Source organism: Neopsephotus bourkii, unplaced genomic scaffold (assembly GCF_033783945.1).
Source record: "Neopsephotus bourkii isolate Nb327-2 ecotype Australia unplaced genomic scaffold, CSIRO-AGI_Nbou_v1 NB_1358, whole genome shotgun sequence".
In the NCBI taxonomy this organism is placed as follows: Eukaryota; Metazoa; Chordata; class Aves; order Psittaciformes; family Psittacidae; genus Neopsephotus; species Neopsephotus bourkii.
The window spans coordinates 1,165,384-1,179,899 of NW_026901837.1; the positions used below are offsets into that span (position 1 = coordinate 1,165,384).

Here is a 14,516-nt window from a genome sequence, read left to right on the forward strand (position 1 = left end):
TCCCCCTTTTAACCCAACTCTGCGTTACCCTTTTTTAGCAGCTCGCGCAAGGGGGCTTTCTCTAGCTCCATTGTTACCCCGCTCAGAAACTGTTCCGTACCGCCCACACCGATTCACAACTTGAAAAGCTTTCAGGGGGCTATTGTTTGAATTGTTCCTGTTTGATTAAGCACAGTTGCAGTGGTGGGATGAGAAAACGGCCGTACACCTGTCCCAAGTTTAATCGAAAGTTTATTCCAAGGAGGGATGGATCCACGTTGGAAAATAGTGGTTTCGGCGCTGCATGTGCAATAACCAGTTGTGCAATCTACCCAATTTTGCTTGTTCTGTCTCCTCCACCCCTCCTCGGCTGGCCTCCCCCCTCGCCCACCCGTTCCTGCGCCTTGCGAGGAGAGAGTAATTGGGCTGAGAATTTCTGTTGAGAAATGGGATCGGTCTTAAACCAGCAATATTCAAGTAAAGTATCGCGTTCCGTGCTGTTATGTGACTGAAAGATGGAGTTAAATGGAAAAATACACGTATGTACAGAAACGTGGGCTGCCCTGGGCAAAGAGAGGGAGAGCCTGCGTATGCAGTGTTTCCTCTCTGTAGCCTCCGGTGATTTTTTTTTTTTTTTTAGTATTTTGGGGAGAAGGTTGTTTATTTCAGGATTTAGGAAAAAAGGAACTATTTTCGCTGTTTTGATTTTGTTTTGTTCGCTCTTTTTTCTCCCGTTTCTTATCTAGTAACTCCTTCATACAGTGGCAAAAGCATGTTACCAGAATTTAACTCTTTGCATCTTGTCGTGTCCGTCCCCCCCCCTACCCCCCCCCCGTCCTTGTTTTTCTCCCCCCTTCTCACTTGCCTCCCTCCTTCCCCCTCCCCTCCCCACCTCTCCTACCCCGCGCCTTTCCCCCTCTTCCTCAGCAGGGGCGAGTAAAGGTGGAGACGAGCCCGGGAAGTTGCCGGAGCAGGAAGAAGAGGAGGAATCCCAGGTTTTGCACGGAACCGGCCATTGCAAATGGTTCAATGTGAGAATGGGATTTGGGTTCATCTCCATGAGCAACCGAGAGGGAAGCCCCTTGGAGTCTCCAGTTGATGTCTTTGTACACCAAGTAAGACCCATTTTTGTCTTCCATCTCAGCCTGCCACATTTGGTTGAGCTCGGTGGGACTCCAGTTTCACGTGCAGAGATGTAACCCGTTTTTCCTAGGTATTTAGGTACATCTGTAATTAAAAAATTGCCTTAGATAGTGGTTTTGTTGGCAGCAGGCAATTTGAGTAAATAAGGTTGTTAGCTTGTGTTTTAGTCTCTGTGGCTGGAGATTTTGTGCAACGGGATGTTAGTTCTTCGTATTTTCCTCCTTGGGTAGAAGCTTTTGTGCTTTTTATTTAAAAGGCCACACAATTTATTTTTTTTTTACTAAGTTTATAATTTGTCACCAGCCTGATCAGGGGCAGATATGCTTTTCTGTGGAAACTGATTAAAACGAAGCTTGGAAAAGGATAAATAAATGTAGGGTTTCATTCATATAACATTTGAATACAATTTTAAATGCTTTTCTTGTAATCCTCGAATTACTTGTTAAAAGATCATCTGAGATTAGTTAGTGAAATTAAGACATAATTATACTGTAATTTTGCAGTAATTCAGATCTGAGAGCATCCCTGTGGTGATACACTGAAGAGTGCCTGTGGTTTGGTTAGTTGATTTTTAAATACTCCTCTATAGAGAAAAAGTGTTAACGATTCAGGAATCAGACCAAAAGCAGTGTTTTTGTAAGGCTGTTGGAGACAGAAGGGGTGTGTGGCAATTGGTTTTATTTTTAAGCACAACATTAACATTGTTTGTATTTTGAATGTGGAAGCTGGTATGGATGCCTTCATGCAATGGAGTTTCAGATGCAAGATATGTACAAAACGATAAAGTTAAAGGAACCTTTCCCAGTGTCTGTAGTGTGGCTTGTGGAGCAGGAGCATGTGTAGACCTTCCCTGGTCCTTCTGTTTAGTCTCCAGTTGTAACAATGCTATACTGTATTTGACCCATCTTCTCTGTGATCAGAGCAGAGCGGTGTCAGGTGAAGAGACCATTTTGGGTTTGGCTAGGGCCATGTTAGGAAGGCAAAAAGGCATCTTTTTATGTGGTGGTCCCATTTTCTATGACGTTTGCAATGATGGGGGAGGGGGGGTGTTCCATGATTATATAGCGATTCCCTTTCAGTGTTCCATTTGATGGTCCAGCCTTGTTTTGTGGTAACTGTCATCAGGCTTTTTAAAAGAATACACGTTTTATTAGGTTAATAAAAAGGTGACTGAAATTTAGAAATAATGCTGCTGCTGTTGCATGCTGCCTTCTTCCTTGTGCTGGTGAAGTGGGTTTCAGATCTTGCTGCCTAAGGGACTGCACATCAGTATTAGTTGCTTGAATTTGGAATTATGTACAAGGTATAGAAACAAGTAGTGAACTTAGCGAATTCCTACACTGCTTTATACTGGCATATGAGATGCCCCCTCTTTACTGCTGCTTTTTCTTCTCAGAACTGAATGAATGAAATACTTATCAAAGAAAGAGCAGTCTTCCTTAAGTTTTCCCCCTTTCTTACCTTCTTTGTACATTCTTAAGTTGTGAAATTGCTCTTCACAGTTCTATAAATTTACAGATAACAAACCTTTTTCTTAATTAATTTTGTGTTAATACAAGTCATTTTGTTTCTGAAATAATAGAAGGCAAACATTTGAAGCATAGCAATGTTAATAAAAAAACACATTTGGAAACAAAGATATCCTGAGAGCTGTGGAAATAGAGAAGTGTTGAACCGCATGATAATGGGTTACATTTAAGTAATAACTACACAAGATGTGCTGTTCCATAATGGAAAGTAGTCATAGCAAGTAATAAAAAAAAGTATGTATTCAATTTGGAAGTCACTATTTAGTTGTGACCCTTAAGGAAGAAACAAGAAGGAAATGTTAGACATGTTTGTTTGCAGTTTAATAATCTACAGCTTATCAGTATCTTTAGCTTTCTAAGACCAGACTCTATACCACAGTGCAAAATGCAGTGAAAACCAGTGTGTTTCATTGTACATGAACTGTGGGCCTCAGTAATTTTAAGTATTACTCAGAGATGTCTCACTGAGTTATTAGTATTCTGCAGTGGATAGCTCTTACAAGAAAGAAGGTTTCTCACCTTTTTCTTTCTGATTAAATCTGGGATATAGGTAAACTTCATGGTGACACGAATCTTCTTTCCATCTGTCAAAAGCAGTACTTTTCTGTTTAATGGAGAGAAGCAGTATCTATTTCAGAGTACATTTTAGGTAATTTATATCATTGCATAGAATGCTTTCTGTTAGCTGACTACCTGACCAGTGGTAACAGTAGCAGCCAAAGCATAAAAATGTCTTTAAATCGGTGATGTTATTTAACAGTGCTCCCTGTACAAGAGAGCCTGTTGCCCAAACAGTGATTTGACCCTATTCCTATTCGTTTCATTTATTTGAAAAATTTAGGCATGTGAAAAAGCCTTTTTGATGTTAAGTTTATTCATCTGTTGAAACAAAATATTGCTGTTCAAAACTGCTTTGAAAACACAATCTAGTTAAGTGTGTGCACATAGTGGTGTGTCCATTCATTCATTCTGCAATGATTGTAACTACTAGTATAATTTTGTAGAATCAGACAGTCTAAACAGACGAAAAACGCTTTTATTTACTTCAAGTCCTGTCAAAGCTAGTTTAAACCCTGCAACAATATTTTTACTTCTTTATCTTACTTTTTCTTGGTGAGGTTATGCCTATTTTATGAGGTCTTGCTATGAGTCAAAATTCCTGTAATAGTTTAAGCTCATTATACCTAGACTTTAAAGTTTGCAATAAATAATTTTGCTTTCTTCTTGGAGTTCCCCCTTTGTTGTGTGCCGATTACAGACATGTTTTTCTAAAGTCAGTGCTTCACTAGTTGTATAAATTGATATATTTTTAGAGGACAATGCTTTTGTTTGGACTTCTCTTTTCCTTCACCCAATGAAAGTTCTCTTCATGAAGCAGCTGCAGTATTTGAGTTTTTAACTCTTGCCTTTTAAGTCCTTTCTTCAGGACTCGTCATTTTGATTGATCTTCTGAAGTACCTTCAGGTTGTTTGTTGTTACCCTTCTGGTAATGAGGTACCAAGAGCTAAATGCATTAAGGTAGAAATCATTATATATGTGCATCTGCATGTGTACAGTGTAAATAGGGCACGCTTACAAACATCTACACTCTTCCTTTTTAGCTTTATTCTTACATCTTTAAGTCAAGTGCTCGAGTAATCCAGTGTCATATAAAAACTGCAAGTCCTGAAAATGATTTAATTTTTTTTGAAGACAAGCCATGTCCAATGCAGCAATGTACCCAGTCCACTGTGGGTTTTTTACAAAAAAATGAAGAGTAGCAATGTTAGTAATTTGTAATGCTGTTAAATCCAAGGAATGTGCACCTTACTGAATTTGGCTCAGTACTGTCATTTGGACTTATAAAAAGTTAGCATGGAATGAATAATATAGCCTGCTTTTATTATGCACAGTTATGTGTGTACAGCTCTTGTTAAATTTTAGAAAAAGGTCTATCAAAGGATAAAACAGACTGGAGGGCTGAAGTGAAAACTTTTGTGGTGCACATGAAGAAAGGTCTTCGTTGCTAAGAACAGCTCAAGCATTCATGAAATCAGAGAAAAGGGTGAAGTTTATTAAAATATTATTTACATGTTTAAAACTGTACACACAACTTAGATATGCACAACTGTTTTGGGTGCTGGCAGTAAGGCAAAAATGCTGTACATTCTTTTTTGCACACTAAGTTAGATTAACGTGTCTGTTTTCCTTTGTGTAGTGTGGATCCCAGATGTTAAAGATGATAGTGAAAGGCAGGGTGCTGGGTATAAACAGATGCAGTTACATGTTTGTGAATATGAAGGGTTATAATTTTACATAATGTTTATGAATAATGTGGTCTTTCAGAACGAGATGAATTGTTCAGTGAGATGTCAGTTGTGACCTGGCTCTGTAGTCCAAAATTCTTAGCACATTAAGGGGATTCATACAGGATTTCTGAACTGGGACCTTAAATGTGGTCCTTCTTTGGGATCCTCTTTTATGAGGTGCGGAGAGGAAGGAAGGGAGGAGCAGCACACAGGAGTTGGTGTACTTTATTTTTCTCATTAAAAGGAACATGGTTGGTTTGAAATTTTTCACTATTATCTGACCTTTCTTATTGTTGCTGCAAGTTACTGTTATTACAAAATTTAATAAAAACGGAAAACAGCCTTTTTCAATTCCACTGAGTTCTTCTGCACTGCACTGTATTTTTTTATATTATAAATTTTGCTCTTCTTATTGCAAGTACCTATACAAAAGGAGGGGAGTCTTCAGCTATGATTGTGAACCGGAGAATAAATGGAAAATTAGACATTTAAGGAGCATCTTAAGTACTCCTTTAATTTGATCAACCATTCTTTTTGATGATAAAATCAGATGCCTGTTCTTTAAGTTCCTGGTACTTTAGCTACAGTTGAACTGCTTTTTCTAGGATAAAGTTGGACATGGCATGATATGCAATGCTGACTTTCTCATGTTGTGACACATGATCCTGTGCTTTTGCAAGGATGTATTCATTCATTCATCAAGCATATATTTTCCATTTCTGCATTATTAGGAGCCTGTAAAAAGCTACTTAATTGCTCAGGATAACTGGAAGTTCTTGGGCAAGCAAGTGGGATCAATATTATCTTCCTCCTTATTGTCAAATATGACATAGCAATACCCATCTGAAGTACAGAAATCTTCATGCAGAGTATGCTGTTATACACTTGTCATGCAGGGGACCAGGCAAGCCCAGTCCTAATTAAAACAAAAAAGACTAGCAGGATTTAGAGGGGGAAGCTGAGGAAGGAAGCAAATGGGGAGTAAATTTGTGTCTGCAGTGAGCAAGTATGTCAGAGATCCAGCAGAGATCAGACCTACGCTAAAGATGTGGGTGTCAAAGTGTGCTCAGCAGCCTCAACACGTGTAGAATCTGTAATGGGTAACTGTTGGAGATCCGGAGCCAAGCTTTGGCACTCACAAGCTGTGTTGGAACATACAGAGAAAATTGACTTTTAAATTATGGGGACCATTAATTTGTGGTATAGAGCAGTACAGCCTTGTTTGGAATTACCTTTACTATTTATTTATTTATTTATTTATTTAGGCTACTCATTAGGCCAAGTCCTACATTTCAAGTCTTACCTATGGACACTGGACACAGATGGCAAAATACTTCACTGAGAGCTTGATGGTTTAAGATGGTTGAGTGAAGTAACTTGTAACTTGTTATTTAGGTTATGAAGCTGCCATCTGTAGAAGTACTTTCTAGGTTTCATGTATTTACATCTAAATCTGACATTAGAGTGCATTTTTATCAGTACGCTTATGCAGTATTTAACTGAACGGCAAGTACCATTAAACCTAAATGGTGCTGAATCAGATCAGATTTTGCTGAGGAAGTTTGAACACTAAGTGTTGACAAGCAAAAATTACAAGCTGCCCAGAGACAGAGGCCAGCAATAGTACTTCTTTGTCTTCAGGGAGATTTCCCTCTTTGGCAGAGCAGTAAGTACACCCTTTCCAGAGCATGCTATCCTCCTTTTCTCCAAGCCTGAGGAAGTTGTGCACAGGGGTTGGGATACTGGAAGGAAGAGGATATTTTGTCTGGGGCACAAACATAAGATATCAAAGCAGATACATGAACCAAAGCTAAGAGGAAATGAATTGTCAAATGGGGAAAAACGTTATTGTTGCTTGCCCTGGTATGCAACTACATTACTGAGGATAGTAAGTATATCTAGAGCCATCCAGAGTTTTTAGACCCTTTACAAAATAGACTCCCATGTAAATACTGTTTAATTCATCTTCCTTAAAAACCCATCTCAGTAAAGACCTGTCATCTTTCCCCACTAATTATCAACAGAAGCAAAATTAGGCCCATCAGTTTTTACAGAAGTGTATAAAAGTGGATATATAATTTAAATAAGATCCTAGGAACCTAGAAACCAGAGGTAGAGACCATTTCAAGTTTCTTAAACAAATACAAACAAATAAGAACATACAGTTACATTTTTCATTCCTGTATTTAAGGATGCTTTTTCCCCCTTTTGTTAAATCAGCTGAGAGTTAGTGTGACTGTTAAAAAAATGTTATTAAGACACTTAGCTGTTTCTGAGGTACAGTTACTCAGGACAGGTCTGGAATAGCTTTTGCTTGATGGCTATCACTGGTGAAAGCAATGAATCCTTAAATTGCTTTTTCATCAGTAGAATATCAGTACACACTTCGACATGGAAGGTAGGAAAGTGCTGCTGCTTGCTCAAGCATATTTAGTTGGAGAAATTGGTGTCCAGCCTTTTTCTCAGATTATTCTGGCTGATCCTGACTTAAAATGGGGGTGTGTGGGGTGTGTGTGTTAACTCCATAGGAGATGGCTACAGGGAATTCCAGATCTTCTCTCCAGAGATGGCTCAGCTGCTTGCAGAGCAGCTGTGGAAACTGCCACAAGGTTTATAGTCCACTGTATTAAGGAAAACTGGCACTGGTTTTGTTTTTTTTTCCTAACATGCAAAGCTGTAACATGCAGCAGGTCAGCAGCTGCTATGCCAGCAGCTGAGTTGGCTTTGCATTAGCAGTGTGGTGAACAGGTGGAGGTTGAAACTCCTATATCCACCCTTCTTGGTGGGAGTTACATGGCTGTGATTTTACTTTTACTTTTGGCAGCAGTGCTGCTGCTTAAGTAAGCTTCAACAGCTTTTATAGCACTCTCCTTGTTGGGTTAGCAGAACTGCTTGTGAAGCTGCATGGCAAACTCAGCTTGGGGAAATTTTGGCTTTCATATCTGATTTTTACCATTTTTCATACTGGAGAAACCCCATAATCCCCACAGATCAAGGGTGGGCAGTATTGGCACCATGGAAGGGCAGCCAAAGATGCAAACAAGCAGCTGCCAGGGCTAGGAGAAAGGTATAGGAGAAAAGAGACCTTACAGAAATGTGAATGGAACTGCAGTTTCCTCTGGTGTGAAATAGCAGAATACTGGTGTTACCTTCAGCTGAGGACAGAGAGATGACCACAGTGTTAGTGACTTTTCAAGAAAAAAGGTACTTGTGAGTACTTTGGGATGAGTACAAGCATCTGAATTTTCCTTGGAATGTTACAGGAATCTTTCAGTTAAATCTTACACATTATCTTTCTTGTTTTATTGATTACAATTAAGCTGTAGCATTGAAATATATTCAATTGCAGTTTTAATACAGCACTACTTACAGAACAAAACAAAATGATGACTTTTCATTTAATCACAGTTATGTGTGTTTCTTCTTCAGAACAAAAAATAAGTATATTTACAGGGTAATTCCAGAATGATTTGGATATATCTTTTTTAGCAGATATGTGAAAGCTTAGTGAAAGTAGTTGATAAACTGAAAGGTATAGCTCCTTCATTATTCCAGACATACAACTTTGAAAATTAAATATATCAATACATTTGAAAAGTTGTTTATCTGACTGAGTAGAATATCTTTGTTCTATTACCAGTGCAGGAGGCAAGAAAAATCACACATATACTTTCTATTCAGAAGTTCTAATCTAGTGTGGAATTACATTTTTTGGAAGGAGGGAGGATGAAATATTTGGGTTGGTTTTGTTAGCATCATAGATTAGTATTTTCACCTGTAAAATTGTTTAACAAGTAAAATCAGAGTGAATAGCTATCTAATCAGTATTTGTAGTGTATGAAATTGTCTACAAAATCAAAGTAACATTCCATGACTACTACAGATTTTTACAATGCTCTGTCAGAAAAAACAGTTATGCATTCATTGTACATTGCATACTTCAAGCAGACTAGAATAAGCATAAGCTTATATTTTTTCACAGTACAGGTGTCTTTAAAATCTCTTAACAGTGCACTTGTGCTATTTTTAAAATGTTTTATTTCATTTTACAATTGGGTTTTGCAAGCTAGTAATAGTATTTTAATAATACAATTTTAGTGGAAATACGGGTTTTAAAAAGCCTCCACTGACCATATGTAGTAACTTCTGAATTTTCTTAGATTTGTTATATTTGAAATAGAAAAATATATAAAAATGTTTTAATACAGAATGTACCTAATAGACCCAAGATGACTTCTGTAGACTTTGGATTAGACTCCCAACTACTCCCTGTAATTAACTGGTATATATTGCTATCTTACCCTGTTTAATTACCTGGCCTAAAACATAGGAAGTTTAGATTAGGTATAAGGAAGAAGTTCTTTACTCTTAGGGTGGTGAGGCACTGGAACAGGTTGCCCAAAGAAGTTGTGAATGCTCCATCCCTGGTGATGTTCGAGGCCAAGCGGGACAGAGCCTTGGGTGACATGGTTTAGCGTGAGGTGTCCCTGCTCATGGCAGTGGGGTTGGAGCTAGATGATCTTAAGGTCCTTTCCAACCCTCACTATTCTATGATTCTGTGTAGATTGCACATCTTGAGATGTAGCCGTTGTTGACACTAAAGTGGAATAAGATTAAAAACTATTCAGAAACCTGTTTGCTACCCTCTCCCCCAGATACTAAACAGTAGTACATCAAGTGAATGAAAATTTGAGAATTGTTTCAACAAAAGCTCCTCCGCAATGTAACGAAACCATAACATCTCTTTTGTTTTCTTACGGATATTACAGACCTGATGGGACAAATTCTGCTCAATCTTCTCATGTGAAGTGGTCCCACTGACCTGTGAAACTTGTTCAACAAACTCAACACTAAGAGTGGATTTTAAGTCTCTTGTATGAATGCTTTTACTGGAAGAATGTAGTTTACATCCTTTTGGTTTTGTAGAGTGTGTAAGTGTCCTTTTTGCCCTCCAAAACTTGTGGGTCTTACTGTGATCTGATTTGTTCCCTGTACAGTGCCTAAACCTTAGAGTAGTAAACTTGGATTTGGGTTAGTGTTGCTTAATTAAAAGTTAAATTTATACAACTTAACACTTGGCACTTATGTTACTTGTATATACTTTTCACCATATGCTACTTTTTTGGTACTGTAAATATATAATATTTAATGTCTTACCTAAATTCACCTGCCCACTAATCTGCCAGACTGCTTCAATGCAAAGCTCTTTTGGACTGATAATACTGTGGGGTTTTTCATCTCTGTGTTGAAAAATTGATCAATCCCAAATCTTTCACTCACAGGAAGAGAGAATGGTGGAAGTAGTATGTAAAATGCTCCTAATGGGAGCAAGACCCATCACCATAGTGCAGGCAGGTTCTGTTGATGGGGAAGGAAGTTCACCCTTGCGGTGAAAGCCCCTTGGGATCTTGAACAATAGATAGAACAATAGCTCTGGTTAGCTATTCAGTAACCCAGAGACAGTTGGGGCCACCTGTGCAGGTCCTCTGGTTTCTGGTGGGGGCAGTGGGATGTGGCAGGTATTGGAAAAACTTCTGAAAAACTTCGTAACTGCAGTATTGTGTATCTGTGTTCACAAGGTGAAGGCTCAGTATCCTCCTGGCAAGAGTCCCTCAGCATCTTGTTCCCAGCCCCCAGCCTAAGGGATGTAGAGATTCTACCCAGATACAAGAGAGAGCACTGATTCATGGTGAGGGCAAAGTAGCTGAATGCTCTGCCCAAGCAGGAGGCGGTGGACAATTTATAGATTTGGAGGCATAATATGGTCATCAAATATTTTGTAAATGCAGTTAGTCAGAAAGTTTCCATTTTGCCACAGTACCTAATAGAAGTGCCAAACCTGCTGTGTTTGTTTGCTTCATTGTTTGGTTTTGGGGATTTTAGTATGTGTGTTAATTAAAGAAAGCACGTTACATTTGTAATAGCTGCTTTATATGAATCAAAATTACATCTGTTTAATGTTTTCAGGTAGCATGTTTTGCAAAAATTGGTTAATGGATGGGAAATGCAGGGTAGAAGCTACACTGTATGGTTCTTGCAGAAGGGTCTGGGGCTTTAGCATGCACACTGATTTTAATTAACAGGACATTCAGCAAGGCATCCTGTTCATTGTGTGCAATTCTGGTTTAGAAACTATGGCAACGTAGAAACGAAGACAAAAGTAAAATAATTTTAAAGTGTTTTTACTTGGTTTCAGGAATTGGTGATAATTGTTAAAGATAGACATTACTTGTAAGGCAGTTGATCTGGATGTGAAATGGATGCATGAATAAACAATACCAGAAACTAAGAGTTTCTTTACAGGAAACTCTGCATGTCACCATTGACTTTAAAGGACTAGTGACAGAGAGAGGACTGTAGGATTGAATTGTAGATGATGAAAGAGCAAAAGATTGTCAAGGTGTGTTGTCAAGATAAAAATCGTATTCAAGATTATCAAGCAGAAGTGTACATCTGAAGATAAAATCTTTGCTTAGTCTGTGTTAATTCATGCCTTTGCAAACACTTAATGCAGCAGTAAATACTACATTTTTACGAAGGAGTGCTTAATTCTCCTGGTCTATAGTCTATTATCTATACTAAGAAAGTAGGCTGACAGATTTTCCTCTTAACAATACATTCTCTTCCTCAAGAATTAAAACAAACAAAAAACAAACAAACAAAAAGTTCTAAATGTTCAAAAATCTGATCAGATGATTAAAAATTACTTAAAATGTTTAAAATTATTTAAATGCAAAACACTGGTTGAGAAGGTTCCTTTAAATTTGATCTATGCCTATGTTGTCTTCAGTAGAAATTAGCAATGACTTTTGTAAAAAATAAAAATACATTTTTCATTTTATATGAGGTCTTTGCATTTAATGACTATGTAATATATTTGCAGGACAGCAAATACTTTTCAAAATTAATCTGCAGGTTGTTCTGAGCAATACAATCTTTTTTATGTTTAATAACGTAACTGGTGGATTCAGTTTCTCTGAAGAATTTTTACATTAACCTTCATTAATTTATTTTATTTAAGCAATTACATATTTTTCTAAATGGCAAATTACTTCATTTTTATAATACAGTAGTTTCTTTTTTACTGACAATTATTAATAGTTTATTGGAAAGTGATAGCTCTTTCCATGCTTATAGGAGTATTGTGAATCTGTTTCACACAGGTAGTACTTCTTCCTTGGATTATAATTTAACTGGTGATAACTGTAAATGGATCAAGATTAGACTGTTAAAATGGCTACAGCTGAAGATCTGTTCTTTTGCCAAAGACTGTGTATTTTAGTGTTCAGTATTTGATAATAAATGTTTAACATTTTTTGTGATCTACATATTAATACATTTTTCATATGGGAATCTGTTTTTTAATTACATACAAAGCAATACAAAGTTTTTATAGTTATAATGTGCGTGGAGGGTTATGCATATGTAATTTAGTATTTATTCTTAATTTATGGTATGCCCATTACAAGGGAGCTAAACCAGCACTGACCACAGTAGGTGTCATGAAATGCACCTATAGTATATTATATTCTCTTGAAAAGTATTGAGGCAGTTGGCGTTAGATTTTGTTATAATATTTCTGGGTTTAGGGTGATGAATATAATCTGTTTGGTAAAGTCTTAAAAACTGATTAACTTAGTTTCTGTTTTCTCCATTTAACATGCATTTTGAAAGTAGCATGGTATATTTTAACTACACTTCAGGGACCAAGTGTTACTAACAGGTGAAATGTTGAGCCAGGTGAAACCAGTGAAATAGTTACCAAGAAGTTTCAACAGGTATGCACAATTTCTCTCAGGAGTCTTTTTCTGATAATTTCACTTGGGAGCTTAGATATTTAAACCAGAAAAGTTTGATTAAATAAATGTTGGAAGAGTGTTGTGGGTATACGCTATCATTCGATGTACATGCTTTTACGGTGATTGTGAATGCTTTGCAGTCTTTAAAGTGCCCCCTAATCTAATTCTATTATATAATTATTTTAATGAACTTATAATATATGAAAGTTCATCTAAATTTCTTGCAGCACATTCAGCTGCACCATGTACGTCATGAGAAATGTGACTCCTCTATTTATGTGGCTGAAAACACTCTACTGGCTTCCTTTGTTCATTTTCACCAGGGTCTTCATTAGTTTAAGTTTAGCTTTGCCATTTTGTGGGCAGGTTTGAAATTCCTGGCATTTTGGGTCTAAAAGAGAACTAACTTGCCAGAAAATTACTGATGGTAAGTAAGAGAATAAAAATGTGTACCCATCTATGGCTTTCTTCACTTAAATTAACATGTAGCAAATTTAGTAGGAGCGGTGTTTGTTTGTTGTTGTTTAATTCCAACAGTTTAACAAAGCTAATCTGAATTTGTGTGTCTTGCTAGCTCATTGTTCTTCTGGGCACACTAGCATCTCATTGCCAATTCTTTAAAGACGATTGACAAAATTATTTCCTAAATATGCATGGGATTAATTTATCAATCAATACAGGTACATGCTAAAGCTATATGAAAGACAGTAATTCTCGTTTCCTTTAAAAATTGGTTTGTTGAAAAATACTGATTACATTCCAGTAATTTCGACACCTTTATGAGACAAAATATTTTCATGTCTAAAGCAGATACTAAGATTTGTAAATGTGCAGTTTCCATGAATTTGACTAATCTTATAAAGAGCTCTCTGGTAGCAATGTTGCTATTAAAGTGCTACTGTTGAAAAAAAAACACCCAACAAACAAAAACACAACATTCAAGCATTGAGAAACTAAATTAGCAAAATCTTGATATTATATTAAAAAAAAACAAAATGAAACATTCAGTATGAATTAATACAAGATCTCGCAAATATTTGGCTACAAGACTTCATCTTATAAGGTGTCCATGCCTGTTTCAGGAAATACATTTAACAGTGTAGGTCACTTTGGATTCTGCTGCATAAAGGAATGGCAGAGAGGGATGCTAATTTTAACAGTGGTTTTGATATTTGCTGGTCAGTCCCCTTCTGGGTTCAGTGCATTACAAATCTATGTAATTATTATCTATAAGGGGCCAAAAGTAAAGATTTTGGGGTCTTATTTTTTCTTCTTGCCAACAAATTAGCCAGTTGGCTCTGCTACAGTTGGTGTGGATGGACCTCTCATCTTGCAAAGAGTAAGCTATGACTTTTTTTTTTTTATAGATGTTGTATTTTTATTGTACAGTTGGTAATATTCAAGTAGGGCAGGTTCCTTCCAATACAGAAGTTGTCTTGAACTGGTTTGGTAATGAAGGGACTCTGGGATAATGCTCTTGGTATCTCTTGGGACATGCACTAATGGAATCACTGCAAAATTTCGTTGCTGTTGTTCTGATGCCTATTTTTATCTAAGACCTTCACTGTGAGCATAAACAACAGCAAAACATTACCACCACGGTGAACAAAACATCTAAAATCCTGTTCTCTGTTACAAATGTATAAAATGTAGACTAATTGGTCGGTTGACATAAAAGACAGGTGATTCCATTCTCCTCTTCCATGTCAATGGCAGAACAGGCAGGAAGGCTGCTTGTGTGTGTGCGTTTACTGCAGCAGTATAAACCGGTTTTAACG

The 14,516-nt window shown here is 37.2% G+C and overlaps 1 protein-coding gene across 9 annotated transcripts in view; it reads left to right on the top strand.

The window, feature by feature from the left end:
* The window catches only part of LIN28B (lin-28 homolog B), a 98,184-nt gene that overhangs the window by 16,169 nt on the left and 67,499 nt on the right, over positions 1–14,516 (top strand). For 5 of the 9 annotated variants that reach the window (XM_061366739.1, XM_061366735.1, XM_061366737.1 and 2 more), the window contains one exon: positions 907–1,094. In XM_061366739.1, coding sequence (XP_061222723.1) covers positions 907–1,094 — 188 coding nt within the window. Of the gene's footprint in view, positions 1–85; positions 457–906; positions 1,095–14,516 lie in introns of those variants that run through there. The other 4 variants (XM_061366740.1, XM_061366736.1, XM_061366744.1 and 1 more) reach the window with 2 other exon arrangements.